The sequence below is a fragment of the Ursus americanus genome, chromosome 8 (assembly GCF_024610735.1).
Source record: "Ursus americanus isolate L20-20 chromosome 8, mUrsAme1.1.p, whole genome shotgun sequence".
NCBI classification, from domain to species: Eukaryota; Metazoa; Chordata; class Mammalia; order Carnivora; family Ursidae; genus Ursus; species Ursus americanus.
In genome coordinates this window covers 2,040,549-2,061,126 of record NC_142134.1, presented here as the reverse complement: position 1 = coordinate 2,061,126, position 20,578 = coordinate 2,040,549, and the positions used below count along the sequence as shown (strand labels likewise).

Sequence of the window (20,578 nt, the reverse complement as noted above, 5' to 3'; positions counted from 1 at the left end):
GGGTGTCATATGCAAACAATGAATCATGGAACACTACATCAAAAACTAATGATGTACTGTATGGTGAATAACATAAAAAAAAAAATAGTGCCAGAAAGATAAACATATTAAATTAGAGAAGATGGTATATGCAAAGAAACAATGAAAAGTAAATTTCCCTTAATTAAAAACAAAATACCTTAAATCTAAATAAAGGGTCACACAGACAATGGAATAACCCATATCTAAATAATTTACAGTAATATTTAGGAAAATCAAAGACAGAAAAGTCTAAAAACATCCAGACAGAAGGGTTATCTACAAAAGAATAAGAATTAGATTGACATCAGACTTTTCAATAGCAAGGAGATGAAAGGAAAACACAGAACAGTTTTAAAAAGTTTAAGGAAAATGATTGTGGACATTTTCCTTCCTTCTTTCCTTCTTTCTTTCTTCCTAAAATTTTAATTTGTTTTATTTTTTTTAAGTAATCTCTATGCCCAGCATGGGGCTTGAACTCACAACACCAAGATCAAGAGTCACATGTTTTAACAACTGAGCCAGCCAGGTGCTCCCATTTTGGACATTTTAAAATCAGCCCAATAGTCATTCACATATGAAGGTTTCATAATACTGTGAAAATATTCACAAGCATAGAAGGCTTTAAAAGATTTGTCACACAAAGACCCACATTAACAATAATTTTGGTGAGGGGCACCTAGGTGGCGCAGTCGGTTCAGCATCTGTCTTCGGCTCGCTTAGGGCATGATCCCAGGGTCCTGGGATTGAGCTCTGCGTCAGGCTCCCTGTTCAGTGGGGCATCTGCTTCTCTCTCTCCCTCTGCAGTTTCCCCTGCTTGTGCTCTCTCTCTCTTTCTCTCTCTCTCTCTATGTCAAATAAATAAATAAAATCTTTAAACAAACAAACAATAATTTTGGTGAAAGTACTCAAATGGGAGGAAAATGAATCTAGGAGTTGCTGCAACAGAAATAGAAATTAAGGATAATAAAAAATCTTAGTGACTTCTATACTTACCTTTATTTTAAAAGGAAAGAAAGAAAGAAAACTAAGATAGAAGAAAAGAAAATTTATATCAATTATTTAACTTGCATTAAAATGCTAGATGATATCATCATGAAGGGGTTTCAGGCAGTCATAGCAAAATAATAACATGATATTAAATAAGGCAAAGATAGGTGGGGGTTGGGTGAAGAAAAAATTAAAATAAAATAAGGCAAAGATAGCATAAGAAAATAAGCCACAGTTCAATTTCATTTATGATCCTAAATATGAGCAAATGGAATATATCAGTTTGTTAAAAGAATAAAAATGCTGACCAAGTAGATGAATGCATGGATGGTTCTGCATTAGGACACTGTGTCAGTATAATTCATAACACTATCAGATTGAAAGGGAAAAAAATGATCATTTTTTTTTATTAAGAGGCAAACTCTTGACAAACAAGAAATATAGGAAACTTTCCTTAACCTAATAAAGAACATCTACTACCATCCTATAGTAAACATCATATTAACAACAAAGTATTTGAAGAATTCTCATTAAAATTATTTAAAAAATAGAAACATCTCTTTTTTTCATTACTAATATTCACATTGATGTGATATTCAATTGAACACAATAAAATGGAAATAACAGCACAAACGCTGGTAAAGGAAGTGACAGAAGTTTAATTATTTGAAGACAGGATGTTCGTATAAAAATAATAAAGGTATTGATATAAACATTCATCAAGGTGGTCATATACAAAATCAACCTTTAAAAATCAGAAGTAAAACATCCCCTTACTGCTGTAAAAGAATATATGTTCTGCAATTACCCTCCTACTGACAGGACCTAGAAAACCAGACAAAAAATAACAAAAAACTATTTTCAGACATTGGACAACAGACAGTACAAGACTGTTACAAATGAGAAAAGGGAAACAAATTAAACCTCACTAATGTCCAGGTTTTCTGCTTGGGAGCAATTTCAAGGCTGTGGTGGAGGAAAACCAAATAAAGCCCAACAAGCTTGCTGAGTTGAGGAGAAAAGAGTCTAGGAAAGCCAAGGCAGCCCACAAATTTGGACAAGTATAACACCTAAAGAAAGATTACTGAGAAGCAATAAGATAAATAATTTCCAGAGCTCACAGAAGGCTGGGAAAACCTTTGGATTCCCACCAACTAGAGTGGAGATACCTCATCAAACACGTAAGGCATTCATTAGAAACTCAGAAGGGCCACACTTTAGAAGGGAACTAAATTATCCCTACAGTAAAGCTACTCTAGATAATCCTGCCTTCTGGGACAAAGTCTAACATTCTAAAGAAAAATAACAAAATCCAGATTTCAACAATGTAAAACTTACAAAATCTGGCATCTGATCACTAGACATATGAAGGGGCAGGACTGGGGGAAAAATCAGTTAATAGAACACAGATCCACAATTGACAGCAATGAGGGAAACGATAGATCAATATGTTAACACAGCTGTTATAAATATGTTACATACAGAACACATAAATATGTTCCTTAAAAATCTCAAGGAAAACATGAACATAATGGGGAAAGAAGTGGAAGACAGAATAAAGAACCAAGAGAACTTTTGGAAATAAAAAATGGCAGTATCTGGGGCGCCTGGGTAGCGCAGTCGTTAAGCATCTGCCTTTGGCTCAGGGCATAATCCCGGTGTTATGGGATCAAGCCCCACATCAGGCTCCTCCGTTGGGAGCCTGCTTCTTCCTCTCCCACTCCCCCTGCCTGTGTTCCCGCTCTCGCTGGCTGTCTCTGTCAAATAAATAAATAAAATCTTAAAAAAAAAAAGGCAGTATCTGATGGAAACAACCTAAGTATCTGCCAGTGGATGAGTAGATAAAGAAGTTGTGGTATATGTGTTTGGTGTGTGTGTGTGTGTGTGTGTGTGTGTGCGTGTGCATGCGCACACACACACACACACACGTATGCAATAGAATATTATTCAACCATAAGAAAGAAATGCTGCCATTTGCAACAACACAGGTGGACCTTGACAGGATTATGCTAAGTGAAATAAGTCAGACAGAGAAAGGCAAATACTGTATGATCTCATTTACATTTGGAATCTAAAAAAGCTGAACTCATAGAAATAAAGTCAAATGGTGGTTACTAGGGTCTGGGGGGTGGGAGAAATGGGGAAATGTTAGTCAATAGAGTATAAACTTCCAATTATAAGATGAGTAAGTTTTGGAGCTCTAATGTACAGCATGGTGATTATTAATGGTACTGTATTATATACTTGAAAGTTGCTAAGGGAGATGGTCTTAAATGTTCTCACCACACACACACACACACACACACACACACACACAACACAAAGGTAATTATGTGACAAGATGGAGGCGTTAACCAATGCTATGTTGGTAATCATTTGGCAATATATAAGTGTATCAAATCAACACGTTGTATATCTTAAGCTTACAAAATGTTATATGTGAATTGTATCTCAATGAAGTTGAAAAGAAATGTATGATGGCTTTTGACAAAAAAATGCAATATCTGAATTTTAAAAAATTCAGTAGATAGGATTGAGAGAAGGTTGAACATTGCAGAAGAAAAGATCAATGAACTTGAAGACGTAGCAATAAAATATGTCCAAAATGAAGTGCAAGCAGTATAGATGTCCATCAATAGTTGAATGGATAAAGAAGATGTGGGGTGTGTGTGAGTGTGTGTGTCTGTATATAATGGAATATTGTTCAATCATAAAAAAGAATGAAATCTTGCCATTTGCAACAACATGAACAGAGCTAGAGAGTGTGTGTGTGTGTGTGTGTGTGTGTGTGTATATATATATATATATATATATATATATATATATATATATATATATAAGAGAGAGAGAGTTTATATACATATATATACCTCATCGTCTTTATCCATTCATCAGTTGATGGACATCTGGGCTCTTTCCATAATTTGGCTATTGTTGACAATGCTGCTATAAACATTGCGGTGCATGTATTCCTTTGAATTAGTATTTTTTTAATCCTTTGGGTAAATATCTAGTAGTGCAACTGCTGGGTTGTTGGCAGTTCTATTTTTAACTTTTTGAGGAACCTCCATACCGTTTTCCAGAGTGGCTGTACCAGTTTGCATTCCCACCCACAGTGTAAGAGGGTTCCCCTTTCTCTGCATCTTCACCAACATCTGCTGCTTCCTGTGTTGTTAATTTTAGCCATTCTGACAGGTGGGAGGTGATATCTCATTGTGTTTTTTTTTTTTTAAGATTTTATGTATTTATTCGACAGAGAGAGAGACAGCCAGCGAGAGAGGGAACACAAGCAGGGGGAGTGGGAGAGGAAGAAGCAGACTCAGCGGAGGAGCCTGATGTGGGGCTCGATCCCATAACGCCAGGATCACGCCCTGAGCCAAAGGCAGACGCTTAACCGCTGTGCCACCCAGGCACCCCTCATTGTGGTTTTGATTTGCATGTCCCTCATGATAAGTGATGTTAAGCATTTTTCATGTGTCTGTTAGCCATCTGTATGTCTTCTTCGGAAAAATGTCTATTCATGTCTTCTGCCCATTTTTTAACTGGATTAGTTGTTTTTTGGGGTGTTGAGTTTTATGAGTTCTTTATATATTTTGGATATCAATCCTTTATCAGATATGTCATTTACAAGTATCTTCTCCCATTCCAAAGGTTGCCTTTTAGTTTTGTTGATTGTTTCCTTTGCTGTGCAGAAGCTTTTTATCTTGATGAAGTCCCAATAGTTTACTTTTGCTTTTGTTTCCCTTGCCTAAAGCTACAACTTTATACCACTACAAATCCACTAAAAAATGATAAAATTGAGTAGACAGACACTTCCAAGTATTGGAGAGGATGTGGATGGCCTACAATTTTATATATTGTTGGTGGGAATATACTATAATACTTTGGAAAACCGTTTGGCACTATGTATGTATGTATGTATGTATGTATGTATGTATGTATTCATATTTACTTATTCTTTTAAAGATTTTATTTTACGTAATCTCTACATGGGCCTTGAACTCACAACCATGAAATCAAGAGTTGCATGCTCTACTGACTGAGCCAGCCAGGCACCCCATTTTTTAAATAAAATTAAACATTATCTTACCATATGATCCAGGAAATCTACTCTTACGTATTTCCCTAAGAAATGAAAACAAATGTCTACGCAAAGATTTGAACGCAAAAGTTCATAGCAGTTTTATTTGTAATGGCTGAACTGGAAACAATCTAAATATCCATCAACAAATGAATAAAGTTGGTGGTATATTCATACAATGAAATACTACTCTGCAATATAATGGAGTGAATAATATAGATGCATCTCAAAAACAACTTGCTGACCAAATGTTAAGCCAGAAACAAAAGAGTACATATAATTGCTTTATTTAAAACTCTAAAAAAATTGAATCTATTGTGACAGACAATAGATTGTGGGTTGCCTGGGGCCCATGTGGAATTGACTGAGGGGGATTGTCAAGGGAATTTTTGGAAAGGTAATTAAAATATTTGACATCTCAATTGTGCTGGTGGTTACATGGGTATATAAATTTGTCAAAACTCATTGAAATGTTCACTAAAAATGGGTGCTCATTCTATTGTATGTGAACTGTACCACAATCAAATTTATTTTTTAAAAATCAGTAGCTTTCTTATATGTCTGCAAAAACTAATTAGAAAATGTTATGAAAAAATCTATTAATAACATCAATAAAAAACACAAAATACCTAAGAAAAAAACTATGAATTTAACTTAGATCTTTCTAAAAATGATAAACACTGTACAACTTAAGATAACGCCTAAATAATTGGGGAGATGTCTCAATATTATAAAGGTTTCACCTCTCCTCCAAAATAATTTATTAAAATGTTGCTATGCCAATTAAAATATTCTCAGGAGTTTTCACTGAAATTGACAAGCTGATTCTAAAATTCATTTGGGAGAATAAGAGCTTAGAATGAAAAACCAAGTAAATGTAAAAAAGAAGATATTGTTTTTGTAAACGCAAAATGGTTCAAACCTTAGAATAGTGACACAGAAATAGACAAAACAGATTGGAAGAAAACAGAACACAAAGTATAAAAACAAATCTATGGGATTTGTTACATGATAAAATCAACATTTCAGATCAATGGGGACAAGAAAGAAATTTTCTATAAATGGTGTTGAAACAACTACCTATTCATGTGGAAAAGAATGTAGCTAGATCCTCACATGTAATAAGCTCTAACTATTTTAAAAGAATTTTAAAAAATTAACTTTAAAGTAATGAGAATAAAATATAAAAGAATATATTTGTGATCATAAGTTAAAAAGGACCTTTTGAATGACACATAGAAAGGCATTAAACAGAAACAGAAATATTGATAAATTTGATTACATTAAAAACCCTTTGTATAGCAAAAGCAGTTACACTCTGCTTCCCCATGCCCTCATTTTTCTTTTAGATTTTCAAGGTCAAGGAATGGTTTTATGTATTTGCTCTTCTATCTGTTGGAAATAATAAAATACCCTTTTTAGAGAAAAAGAAAGTCACCATAAGCAAAGTTAAATATCTAGTTGTGTACTAGGACAAGATATTTGCAATACCTGTAACAAAACACTGAAATAATCAATAAGAAAGAAAAGAATAACTCAACAGAAAAAAAGAAAAACGGTATGAAGAGGCTAGTATAAAAATACTCAAGCACATTAGTAAATGCATATTCAAACAACAATGAAATATCATTTTTCATCACCAGATTGGAAGAAATCATAAAAGTTTGGTAATATCAAGAATTTGCAAGGATGTGAAAGGATAACAATTATTTTCATACCCTGCAGGTGATAGGGCAAATTGGTATGTGTTGAAGGCATTTTGATAGTATCCATCAAAACTAAAAATGCACATAACCTAGGTAACTATCCTAGAAGAACTCACATTTGTGCAAAATGAGACAAATAAAATGTATTTGTTGTAACACTGTAAATAAAATCTGGTCTTATCATACAATGTAACACTATACAACAATTAAACAAGTGAACTACATTTTTTAATATGTATAATCTCAAGAATACTGTTGAGTAAAAAAGAGAAAATTGCAAAGAAAGTGATACATTCTTTGATATGATTTATACAATATATATGTACACAGTAGATATATCCCTGGAAAACAGAGTATTATTTTATGTATTTTCATATAAATCATATGGACTGTTAATTTTATAGGTCTAGAATGATAACATAAAACTCATAAAAGTTGTTACTTTGGGTAGGGGTATAGGCACTACAATTTGAAGGCATGTTAAAAGGCTTTTTACTTTTGTATGTAAAGTTCTAATTTTTCAAAAGTAAAATGCATTTGGGTATTACTTTTATAATAAAAATTAATTTTAAAGAATCCACTGAACTTTACTATATATTCAGATGGATAAGTAGAGGCAAAAGGTAAATGCACTGAAAAATGAAAATGAGTTTAGGATCTAGAGAGAGTTATTATAGACTATTATTCTGAGGAATTGGGACATGAAGGGAAATGAACAGTGGGTAAAAATAGATGGGACATTGGATATAGAGAGTGTTTTTGTTATAATATCTATATCTATACAAAGTCTCTCTCACGTATGTATATGATATATACATACAATGTATAAGGAACCATTGGATGGGTTAAAAAGTAGAAATAGATCATAGTATAGGAGCGAAGGAATAAACTGATGAAGTGAATTATCTTGCCCTAAACATTTAGGGACTATGTATGCATGTTTGTTAAGGATATGGTAGATTTAGGACATGGCTCTGCTTCTGACCAACCAATTTTCAAGGTTTTCTACCACTGTGAAAAGAATTTTAATGAGAAATTTGTCTATATAATATTCTGATTATTTTGATAATTTTAAACCAAGCATTCCTAACTGGATATTTTTGTAAAGAAAAATGAGAAAAAGTTACCCCAACAGAAATCCCCATTGCCAGGGAAAATTCATAAGGAAGTGGGAAATAACAGCAGTTGAACATGCCTCCATGAGGCATGGACCAATAGCCAACCTGAAACAAACTCTCTTCAAATGTTTCAAAGCCTGGAATATAAAAATAATCACATTTAGACAAGCTTATAATGGCCAACAAGAAAATTATTTTAAGTATGTCAGATTGGATCATAAACTATTTCACATTTTATAAAATGTTGTATCTAAATTATTTTAAAAGATCCATTTGTCTGTAATTAAATAACTATTTCTACCTTCCTTAATCTTTCTTGTAAATAGTATAATGAAAGTAATCTATAGATTTCCATCAGTTAACTTTTAGAAATGACCTGCTTGATTAATTTAATAATTATAATAGAAAATATCAATGTGCCAAAAGAGAAAATCACGTAAAGAGAGCATAACTCACTAAAAGGGAGAACTTTAAAATTTTTTTCATTGGTTCGATTTTTCTACTGGAGCATACAATAAATTATCACTGCTTTTATGTTCTTTTTTTTTTTTTTAAGATTTATTTATTTATTTGACAGAGAGAGAGAGAGAGAGTGCAGAAGCAGGGGGAGCTGCAGAGGGAGAGGGAGAAGCAGGCTTCCTGATGCAGGGGGCTCCATCCCAGGACCTTGGGATCATGACCTGAGCGGAAGGCAGATGCTCAACCGACTGAGCTACCCAGATGCCCCTGTCTTCATGCTCTTGAGATGTTTCCACTAAACTCATATATTTGCTGTTTGACTACTATTATACTCATGAATAGTCATCTTTTTAAAGCCCAAATAGATTTATGATTCCTAGATATTAATGTTTTAAGAAATATTTTTAAAAGATTAGCTTCTACAATAATGCAAAGGTAATCAGGCACATACTTCTGTGGTGGGGGGAGTCATGAAACAAAAATATTACCAAAATTCTTAACCCTTCTGAAAAACAAAACAAAAGAAAAGCAAAAACAGTTTAGGAGTGGACCTTATCCTTTAACTTAAAAGTAAACAGTTCTCCATAGAAAAGCTGCAGCTCCCAAATACAAATGCCGTACAAGCATTTCTACCAGCCTCTAATATTTAAAATATTTTTTTCAAGATATAATTAGAAATCTACCTGTGGATCGAGTCCAAGCCCAGCTTGTATTAGGATAATGGTAAGGGCAGTGTTTCTTAAAGTTGAAGACCACATGTTATTAACACGGATGTAATTACTGAGGAATGGAACATTCCTGACAGTAAAACCAGCCAGTAACATCCCTTAAAAGAAAGAAAATAAAGCATGTCGGATTCAGTTCATTTTTCTAAGTTAGTAAAGAGAAATGTTTAATTTCTCTTCTTCAAATACACCACGTCTCATTGCTTTGGTGAATGGCAGCTTATATACAAATAGAGGAGGCAGCGTAAGTCAAGGAATGGAGATAAGAACTGACATATCTCAAAAGGCTACAACAAGTAATTCAGTGTTGTTGGAACATAAAGGGCAAGGATGGGAGTGGGAGAATGGGCAGGAAGGGCCAGATAATATAAAGCTACCCCCCTGCAGCCTCCATTCCCACTGCTTTGGTAGAGTAACGCACCATAGGAAAGTTTTAGGAGGAAGTGACATAATGAGTCTTGTATTCTCTATGTGATGGTCTTGATGAATTAGATAGACAAAACTGGAGGAGAGAACAATTAGAAGGCTCTGTCATGTGGTAGGAGAAGAAAGGGAAGAATGAAGGGAGAGGGTAAACAGAAGTGGGAATGAACCACGAGAGACTATGGACTCTGAGAAACAAACTGAGGGTTTCAGAGGGGAAGGGGGGTGGGGGATTGGGCTAGGCTGGTGGTGGGTATTAAGGAGGGCATGTATTGCATGGAGCACTGGGTGTTACACGCAAACAATGAATCATGGAACACTACATCAAAAACTAATGATGTACTGTATGGTGACTAACATAACATAATAAAAAAAAAAAGAAAAGAAAGAAAAGAAGGCTCTGTCATAGTCCACTGAAGAGCTGGGAAACAAATAGCCTAAACTAGGGCAAGAGTGGGTTTTGGAGAAAAAAAATTCAATAAATACTTAGCAGGTGCTGAAAGGGTATCGTGGACATAGAAAGGGTCTTAGAAATAGGATGGAGTGATTATCTTTAATGACAGTGTACTGAATATTTGGGTGTATTGAATACTTAGAAGATATGAGACACTGCTAATAGAAGTTCTTCCACTAATTTTCCTCTGTCCAGATGGAGAGTTACATAATGATGGTAATGAAGAAATAGGATATAATACTAGTTAGGCAGATGACGCACCCATGAATGTACATAGTGGAGATACCCAAATAGCTTACTCAAAAACCATAAAACCTCCTTATGCCCTAATCACTACAGTATTTGAATCTTAAATTGTATTTGAGTTAGGTTATCCACAGAAAAATTCAGTCTTCCCAAATATTTCTTTTTCTACAATATATTTAAAATTTTAAAAAGTCTTATAAAACAATAAAGAAACAGGAATCATATATTGAATATATTTAAATTATTTCAAAAATATATTTCAGAAAAAAATCTCTGTGCTCATGTGTAGAAATAGTTTTATAAATGAGCTATATGCACACATATAAATATATACATAAAGATCATATTACATTGAAATATTTCTAAATTATATCTATTCTGACTAGAGTATGTTCATAATTTACATATAGTTAATAACAAAGAAATAAGAGCTAACTGTACACTTACCAAGAAGAGGTGGAAGGTGAGGCACTGAAGGTATTCTAATGAGTTCCAAAAGTTTCCCCCCAATAATGGCACTATAAAAGATAATTAATAGTCCAAATAAATTTCCACCAGGGAGAACTTCAGGGCCTGAGAATGACCACGCTGCGCACCATACCATAAAAAATGCAACTCCTGAAATATAAAAAAAGCATATATCCATATATCTACATAGACATAGATACATACGTACAAGAGATGAATTCTATTTTATCAAATATCGTATTAATAGTCCCATATAACGAATGATACATAGCATAGACTAATGTTGATTGCTAGCATAATTAAAGAAATATCTGTTTAACCTATATTCTAAAGTCTCTATCAATTTATGGGACAAGTTTTTAACAAAGTATTATTATTATTTTTCTGAGAATACTTCAAATATGCTTAATAATACAAGACAACCAATATTCTCTTTTTATTTTTATTTGCATTTATTCTGTGCAGAATTTACTCCCAGGCCATAAGTTTTTGTTTCTTCAGTTTCTTCTGGGATATCTTTTTCTTCTGTGCAACCTCCTCTTCTGGTTTAGGAACAATCAGCTCTTTTTCAGTAAGGATCACCCTGATGTGTCAAGGAGAGCTCATGTAGGGGTTAATCCGACCATGAGTCCTATAAATTCTGTGCTGCATCTTGGGGGCTTTGTTCACCCAGATGTGCTCAATGACCAGACAATCGACATCTAAGCCCTTAAGTTCAGCATTACTCTCTGAATTTTTACACATGTGCAGTAAAAATTCAGCACTCTTCTTGGGCCACCAACCCTGTGTCCAGCCCCACTGTTTGGCCTGGGCACACCTACCAACTCTATCATGGTAATGAAGGAATGGCACACACTGCTTCCACAAAGTGACGTCTTTCAGATACTTGGTGACTTTTCAAATATGCATACCCTTGATGGCCTGGGGAGCTTCACATGTGTTCTTAAAGTGAATACACAGATTTGAACCTCTTGATTTGCATGATTTTGTAGGGTTTTCTGGGTCAAGTGAATAGTGGACCATTTTCAGAGGTCACCTCAGGCCACTTAGGGGAAGAGCCAAAGTATTATTACTTTAAAAAAATATTTTAAAAGTGTATGTGAGTACTTTAAAGTACTAAACTGTTCTCATAATATATGATATTTAAAAAATGTTATGGTAATATTATAAGCTTTACTTCATTTTATATCTTAGAGTAGCTTTTGTTTCTTACATTCCACATGAGTGAAATCATATGGTATTTGTCTTTCTCTGACTGATTTATTTTGCTTAGCATAATACACTCTGGCTCCATCCATGTCATTGCAAATGGCAAGATTTCATTATTTTTGATGGCTGAGTAATATTCAATTATATATCTGTATCTATATATCTATATCTATATCTATATATATCACATCTTCCTTATCCATTCATCAGTTGATGGACATTGGGCTCTCTCCATAGTTTGGCTATCATTGATAATGCTGCTGTAAACATCAGGGTGCATGTACCCCTTCAAATCTGTATTTTTGTATGCTTTGGGTAAATATCTAGTAGTGCAATTGCTGGATTTTAGGATAGTTTTATTTTTAACTTTTTGAGGAACCTCCATACTGTTTTCCAGAGTGGCTGCACCAGTTTGCATTCCCATGAACTGTGCAAGAGGGTTCTCTTTTTTCTTCATCCTTGTCAACACCTGTTGTTTCTTGTGTTGTTAATTTTAGCCATTCTGACAGGTGTGAGGTAGTATCTCATTGTGGTTTTGATTTTTACTTCCCTGAGAGGAGCATTTATTAAAAAAAAAAAAAAAAGCCAGGGTTTTGTGTAGGACTGGTGAAAGTCTGAGGCCTTCCTGCCTGGGATCACTATCACTCCTTCCCTCATTTTCCCTCACTTACTTCATTTGGGAAAAACTTTAGTTTTACCAGCATGGTGCTAGATTAAAAATCAGCTGCTTTGTTGCCAGAGGAGGTGGAGAAGATTTGATATGGAATGGAGGGAGAAAACCCGTGACTTTGCTGGCTAAAAATGGCAGATTGGTTTCAGAACTGGCAGAAAAAAACATGCAGTGGTGGTAGTTTGAGGTTGCAGTTCAAGTTGATATGAGTAGCAGACAAGCTAAAAATTTAACTAGGAGATCTTAGATATGACAGAGTCAGAAAGGTTGAGGTAAGTTCTCCACATATCTATGGCTGATTGGGAAAGTATGCAAGTGCAGAGAAGACTCAGACAGTATGGCAAAAAGTAAAAAATAAATAATAATAATAATAATAATAATAATAATAATAATAATAATAATAATAATAATGTGAGACTTGATTACCAGCAGCAATTTTGAATGCCTTCTTCAACCCACCTACAGATCACTTGGCAGAGGTTGGAAGCCTTATTGGCTTGAACACAATGTCTCCCCTAAATCATTAGGTGACTATTAAGCTGTGCAGACAAAAGAGAAACTCCTAGGAAGACAGGCTAAAAACAAATAAACAAAAACTAAGAGACGTCAGCTGCTGCAAACCATGGGGCAGAATGATTCCACCAATATAAGTACATGCAAATTACCCAAACCACCACCACTGCCACCACCACCACCACCACCTTAAGAAAATAAAACTGAATTCAAAGTTGCTGTAATGTGTAACTAAAATGTTTCATTTTCAACCTCAACTTACTAGACATGCAAAGAAATGGGAAAATACGACCCATATTCAGAAGAAAAAAAGCAGTCAATAGACAATGAGTAAATGAATCCAGGTGTTGGATTTACAAAGTTTTCAAAACAGCCATTTAAAAAATTTTCAAATAATGAAAATGTAACATTTCATTTAATAAAGAATATCAGTAAAGAGATAAAATTTATTTAAAAATGGAAATCTGGAATTGAAATGTACAATTGAAATGAAAAGTTGACAAGAGAGGCTCAACAGCATTTTTAAGCTTGTGAAAGAAAATATCAGTGAACTTGAATATAGATCAACAGAGATTAATTAATCAATCTGAAAAACTAAAGGAAAAATGGAATAAAGAAAAATGAACAGAGCCTCAGACACCTATGGGATACTATCAAGAGTACTAATACCTGCATAACAGAAGCCCCAGGAGGAGAAGGGAAAGATACAAAGGGGCTGAAATATATTTGAAAATATAATGTCTGAAAACCTCCCAAAGTTAATAAAAAAAAAAACATTAACTTACAGATGTAAGAAGCTCAACAAATCCCAAGTAGAATAAGCACAGGAGATCCACACCTAGAGATATCATCATTATCAAATTGTTAACAACAAAAGACAGAAGGAAAATCTTGGAAGTGGCAAGAAAATGACTCATCATGTACAGGGGAACACTAATGCAATTAAGAGCAGCATTTTCATCAGAAAAAACAAAAGCCAAAAGGCAGTGATATTTCAAAAGTGCAGAAAAAGGGGAACCTGGGTGGCTCAGTCAGTTGAGCATCAGACTCTTGATCTCAGCTCAGGTCTTGATCTCAGGATTGTGAGTTCAATTCCTCCACCCAGTGTGAAGCCTACTTAAAAAAAAAAAAGTGCAGAAAAAAACCTGTCAATCAAGAATTCAATATCTAGTAAGACTATTCTTCAAAGTGAAACTGAAATAAAGATATTCCCAGACAAACAAAAATGGAAAAAATTCACCCCCACCAATGAAATACTAAAGAAAATGTTGTAAGTTGAAAGGAAATGACAAAAGATGGTGATTTGGATCAATAAGAAGCAATAAAGGGCACTGGAAATGGTAAATAAATATCTAAGTATAGATGATTGTGTGTATGTATACATATACATATATATGTATATTTTTTTAAAAAGTTAAGATTATTAAAAGCAATAAGTATAACAAAATAAATAAGTATAAAAGATTGTGTGTGTATATATATGTATATATATATATATACACATTCATTTTAAAAAAGCTAAGATTATTAAGAGCAATAAGCATAACAAAATATTGTTGAGTTTACAGCATATAGAGGTCTATTGGCTCAAAGCTGCTATACAACACAGGAATTAAATCAATATTAAACTGAAGTAGATCATGAAAAGTGAAGAAAATTATTATAATCCACGAGAAATCACTAAAACTAAAACCTCTAAAATATAGCTAAAAAATCAACAGGGAAATTGAAATAGTGCACTAACAATATTTGGTTAGCACAAAAGAAGGAGTAAAGAATGAACAGAAAAAACAAAAGACATGACACTTACAGAAAACAAGTAACAAAATGGTAGACATAAGTCCAACTATATGAGTAATTATGTTAAATATGAATGGTCTAAATTCAAAAGGCAAAAATTATCTTACTGGATTTAAAAAAAATAGTAAGATCCAAATACTTGGTGTCTACAAGAAACATACTTTGGATGAAACAGGCTGAATGTAAAAAGAAGAAAAAGACATATTATGCAAACAGTACTCATGAGTCAAAGAAGTAAACATAAGGGGAATTACAACATATCTTAAAGTGAATAAAAATGAAAACACAGCATATCAATATTAGTGGGATGTGATGGGCACACATGGAAATGTATAGCTTTAAAATATTAGAAAGAAAGAATTATCTAAAATTGGCAATAAAAACTTCCACCTTAACAACTTACAAAAAGAGAAGTAAATCAAACCAAAAGTAAGTAGAATGTATGAAATAAAAAAGATTGAAGTGGAAAATAAATAGAAAACAAAAACATTAGAGAAAAACAATGAAATAAAAATTAATTATTTGAGGTCAATAAAATAGATGTCTCTGGCTAGACTGACAAAGGAAAAAGAAGGTACAAATGAAGAAAATCAGGAATTAAAGAGGAAAAATCACCATAGGCTTTAGAGAAATTAAAATAATGCAAAGGAAATATTGTAAACAACTTCAAGCTAAAAATTAGATAACTAGATAAAATAGACAAATTCTGAGAAAGATATAAATTACCAAAACTGATTCAACAAGAAAGGAAAATAGAAATATACGATTAAACAATTCTGCTTCTAAGTATTTATCCAAAGAAAATAAAACCAGTAAGTCAAAAAGATATACGCACCCTCCTCATGTTCACCGCAGCATTATTTACAATAGCCAAGATAGGAAAACAACGTAAGGGAAAACAACGTAAGTATACATTTAAGGGTGAATGGATAAATTGTGGTATATATAATGGAACATTTTTCAATCATAAAAAAGAAAAAACTTGGGGTGCCTGGCTGGCTCAATTGGTGGAGCATGCGACTCTTGATCTCTTGGAGTTGTGAGTTTGAGCCCCATTCTGGGTGTAGAGATTACTTAAAAATGAAATCTTAAAAAAAAAAGAAAAGAAAAGAAAGGAAAGGAAAAAAAAACAAAACAAAAAACTTTTGCCATTTGAGACAACATGGATGGACCTTGAAAGTATTATGCTAAGTGAAGTAAGTCAGACAAAGTAAGACAAATACTGCATGCTCACTTATATATGGAATCTAAAAATCAAGCTTATAGATACAGAGAACAAACTGGTGGTTGCCAGAGGCATGGTTGAGGGGTTGGCAAGATGGGTGAAGGGGGTCAGAAGTTACAAACTTCCAGTTATAAAATAAATAAGTTATTGGGGTGTAATGTACAGCATGGTGACTATAGATACTGTATTATATATTTGAAAGTTGCTAAGAGAGTAGAACTTAAAATTTATCATTACAAGAAAAAAAGGTTTCTATGTATGATGATGGATGTTTACTAGACTTATTGTGGTGATCATTTTGTAATATATACAAACATAGAATCATTATAGTGTGCACCTAAAACTAATATAAGGTTATATGTCAATTATACCTCAATTTAGAAAATTAAAAAAAAAGCCAAATTGAGACATTTTCAGACAAAAGCTGAAAGAATGCTAGAAGACTTATACTACAAAGAACATTACAAGAAGTTCTTTAGACTGAAGGGGAAGAATTCCACATGAAAATTCAGATTGCCAGAAAGAAATGGAGAGAACCAGAGAATGTAAATATGTGGACAAATATGAGACTTTTTTTTAACTTAAAAAAAAGACTTTTGGCTTTTTAAAAGCAAATGTAGAAGTAAGAATATATATATAAATGTAGAAGTAAAAATAAGAATGTAGAAGTAAAAATATATATAAATCTTGCACAGAGGGCCTAGGAGGGATAAATAAAGTCACATTGCTGTAAGGCTCCTTTATATTGATGTGAGTGATGACCACAGGATATTTAGGCTTATAGTAAGTCTTATAGTTGGGTAGTGTTAGTTCTCTAGCTTTTAATTTTTCTCCTTTGATACTGCGTTGGCCCTTCTTGGTCTTTTGCCTCTCTATATAAACCTCAGAATGAGTTTGTGGGCATCCACAAAGTAACTTGTTGGGATTTTGATTGGGGTTGTGTTGAATCTATGGATCAAGTTGGAAAGAACTGACATCTTGACAATATTGAGTCTTCCATGAACAAGGAAAATCTGTGCATCGATTTAGTTCTTCTTTTAATTCTGTCACTCGAGTTTTGCAGTTTTCCTCATGTAGATCTTGTACATATTTTGTTAGATTTCTACCTAGGATTTTATTTTTAGGGATACTATCGTAAATAGTGATGTATTTTTAATTTCAAATCCCATTTGTTCGTTGTTGGTTGGTACATATGAATAACTGACTTTTGTATATTAACTTTTTATCCTGCAATCTTGTTATGCTTGCTTATTTGTCCCTGGAGTTTTCTTCTTGATTCTCTTAATTTTCTACACAATCATGTCATTTGTAAACAAGGGCAGCTTTATTTCTTCCTTCCCAATCTGATACGGTTTGTTTTTGCTTTTCTTATTCTATTAGCTAGGACTTATAGTACAATATTGAAAAGGAGTGGTGAGAGAGGGCATCCTTGTCTTATTCCTGATGTTAGGGGGAAAGCTTCTAGTTTCTCACCATTTACTGTGATGGTGGCTATATATTTTTAGTTGATTTATTTTTTTTTTTATCAAGTTGAGGAAGTTTCCTTCTGTCTGTAAATTATGATGGATGTTGGATTTTATCACACGTTTTTCCTGCACCTATTATCATTATATGATTTTTCTTCTTTAGCCTGTTCATGTTATGGATTACAATCATTCATTTTCAAATATGAACCAAATTTGCATAACTAGAATAAATCTCCTATGGTTGTAGGATATACAATTCTTTTTATATATTGTTAAGTTTGATTTATTAATATTTTGTTGCAGATTTCTGCTTCTGTGTTTATCAGGGATATTGGTCTGTAGTTTTCTTTTTTGTAATGTCTTTGATTTGGGTATGAGGCTAATGCTGACCTCATAAAATGATTTGGGAACTATCCCTCTGCTTCTATCTTTGGGAAGAGATTGTAGAGAAGCATAATTTCTTTCCTAAATGTTTGGTAAGATTCATCAGTGAAGCCATTTAGGTCTGGTGCTTTTTGTTTTGGGAGGTTATTAATTATTGATTCAATTTATGTAATAGATATATATATACATTTTTTTAAGATTTTATTTATTTATTCAACAGAGATAGAGACAGCCAGCGAGAGAGGGAACACAAGCGGGGGGAGTGGGAGAGGAAGAAGCAGGCTCATAGCAGAGGAGCCCGATGTGGGGCTCGATCCCATAACGCCGGGATCACGCCCTGAGCCGAAGGTAGACGCTTAACCGCTGTGCCACCCAGGCGCCCCAATAGATATATTTCTATTCAGATTGTCTATTTCTTCTTCTGTATATTTTGGCAGATTGTGTTTTTCAAGGAATTGGTCCATTTCTTCTCGATTATCAAATTTGTGGGCTAAGAGATGTTCACACTATTCCTTTATTATCTTTTTAAGGTCCATGGGATCTGTAGTGATGTCCCCTCTTTAATTTCTGATATTAGTGGATTATGTCTTCTTTGTGTTTTTCTTACCCTAGCTAGAGGCTTACTGAGGGTATCAGTCTTAGGAAAGAACCAGCTTTTGGTTTCATTGATTTTTTGCTATTGTTTTAAATTTCAATGACATCTGCTCTAGTTTTTGCTATTTCTTTTCTTCTGTTTACTTTGGGTTTCATCTGCTCCTTTTTCAGTTTCCTAATGTGGAAGCTTAGAAGATTGATTTTAGATCTTTATTCTTTTCTAAAATGTGCATTCAATGTTATAAATTTTCCTCTAACACTGCTTTCATCACAAATTTTCATAAGTTGTATTTTCATTTTCATTTAGTTCCAAATATTTTAAAATATCACTTGAGGTTTCCATGTATTATTTAGAAATGTATTGTTTAATCTCCAAGTATTCTAGGATTTTCCAGCTGCCTTTCTTTTGAATTTTAGTTTAAATCCTTTATGGTCTGAGGGTATACACTGTATGATTTTTATTCTTTTAGATTTATTTAGGTGTTTTGTCTGTGTATGACAGAATGTGGTCTATCTTAGTGAATGTTCCCTGTGAGCTTGAGAATAATGCATATTATGCTATTGTTAGATGAAGTAGTCTATAAGTGTTCATTATATTCTGTTGATTGATGGTGTTGTTGAGTTCAACTATGTCCTTACTGATTTTCTGCCTGTTGGATCTGTCCTTCTCTGAGAGACCATTGAAGTCTCTAACTATAATTGTGGATTCATATATTTCTTCTTGTAGTTCTTTCAGTTTTTGCTTCATGTGAATTGACACATGGGAACATGTCTGTTGTCAGACACATATACACATTAAGGATTATCATGTCTTCTTGGGAATTGACTCCTTTATCATTATGTAATACCCTCTTTATCCCTGATAATATTCCTTACTCTGAAGTCTGCTGTCTGAAATCAATATTTCATCTTTCTTTTACTAAGTGTTTACATGGTATATCTTTCTTCATCCCTTTACTTGTATGTGTCTTTATATTAAAAGTGGTTTCTTATAGACAACATATAGCTGGATCTAGGGTTTTTAAAAAAATATTTTATTTTTAGGATTAAAAAAATTATTACATTCGATTAGTCAGCATATAGTACATCATTAGTTTTTGACATAGTGTTCAATGATTCATTAGTTGCGTATAACACCCAGTGCTCATCACAACACGTGCCCTACTCATCACCCAGTTACCCCATCCCCTGACCCCCCTCCCTTCTGTAACCCTCAATTTGGTTCCTGGAGTCTAGAGTCTCTCACGGTTTGTCTAGGTTTTTTGATACACTGACAATTGGTCTTTACTGGTATATTTAGACCATTGACATTTAAAACTATTATTAATAAAGTTAGATTAATATCCACCATGTTTGTTACTGTTTGCTATTTATTGCCCCTATTCTTTGTTTCTATTTTTTGTCTTTTTACCTTCTGTGGCAATTAACTGATCATTTTATATACTTATATTTTCTCTCCATTCTTAGCATATCAATTATACTTATTTTTTCATTTTCTTTTAGGGGTTGTCCTACAGTTTATAATATACATCTACAACTAATCGAAGTCCACTTTCAAATAACACTACCACTTCATGGGTAGTACAAGTACCTTATAAAAACAAAATATTCTATTCCTAATTCCTTCTTCCTGTTTCTTGTATCACTGCTTTCATTCATTTTACTTATGCATTAGCTATAATCAGTGAATATATTTTTGCTATTATTGTGAACTGTTCTCTGTTCAATTAAAGAATATTAAAAAATGCTTTTGTCTTACCTTCACTTATTCCTTCTCTGATGCTCTTCCTTCTTTATGTAAATCTGGATTTCTGATTTAATTTTTTTCTCTCTGAAGAATTTCTTTTAACATTTTGCAAGGCAGATTTACTGGTTTGATTTTTTTTTTTTAATTTGAGAAAATCTTTATTTCTCTTTCACTTTTTTTTTTTTTTTTTTAATTTGGGGGTGAGGGACAGAGGAAGAAAGAGAGAGAGAATCTTAGGCAGGCTCCATGCCCAGCACAGAGCCTGATGTGAGGCTCAATCTC

General features: G+C 33.4%; 1 protein-coding gene across 6 annotated transcripts in view; it reads right to left on the bottom strand.

Moving 5' to 3' along the window:
- The window catches only part of SLC9B1 (solute carrier family 9 member B1), a 63,018-nt gene that overhangs the window by 16,490 nt on the left and 25,950 nt on the right, over window positions 1–20,578 (bottom strand). For all 6 annotated transcript variants that reach the window (XM_087863941.1, XM_087863942.1, XM_045792705.2 and 3 more), the window contains 3 exons: window positions 10,668–10,838; window positions 9,056–9,198; window positions 7,923–8,050 (listed from right to left, as the gene is read on the bottom strand). In XM_087863941.1, coding sequence (XP_087720067.1) covers window positions 7,923–8,050; window positions 9,056–9,198; window positions 10,668–10,838 — 442 coding nt within the window. The remainder of the gene's footprint in view (window positions 1–7,922; window positions 8,051–9,055; window positions 9,199–10,667; window positions 10,839–20,578) is intronic.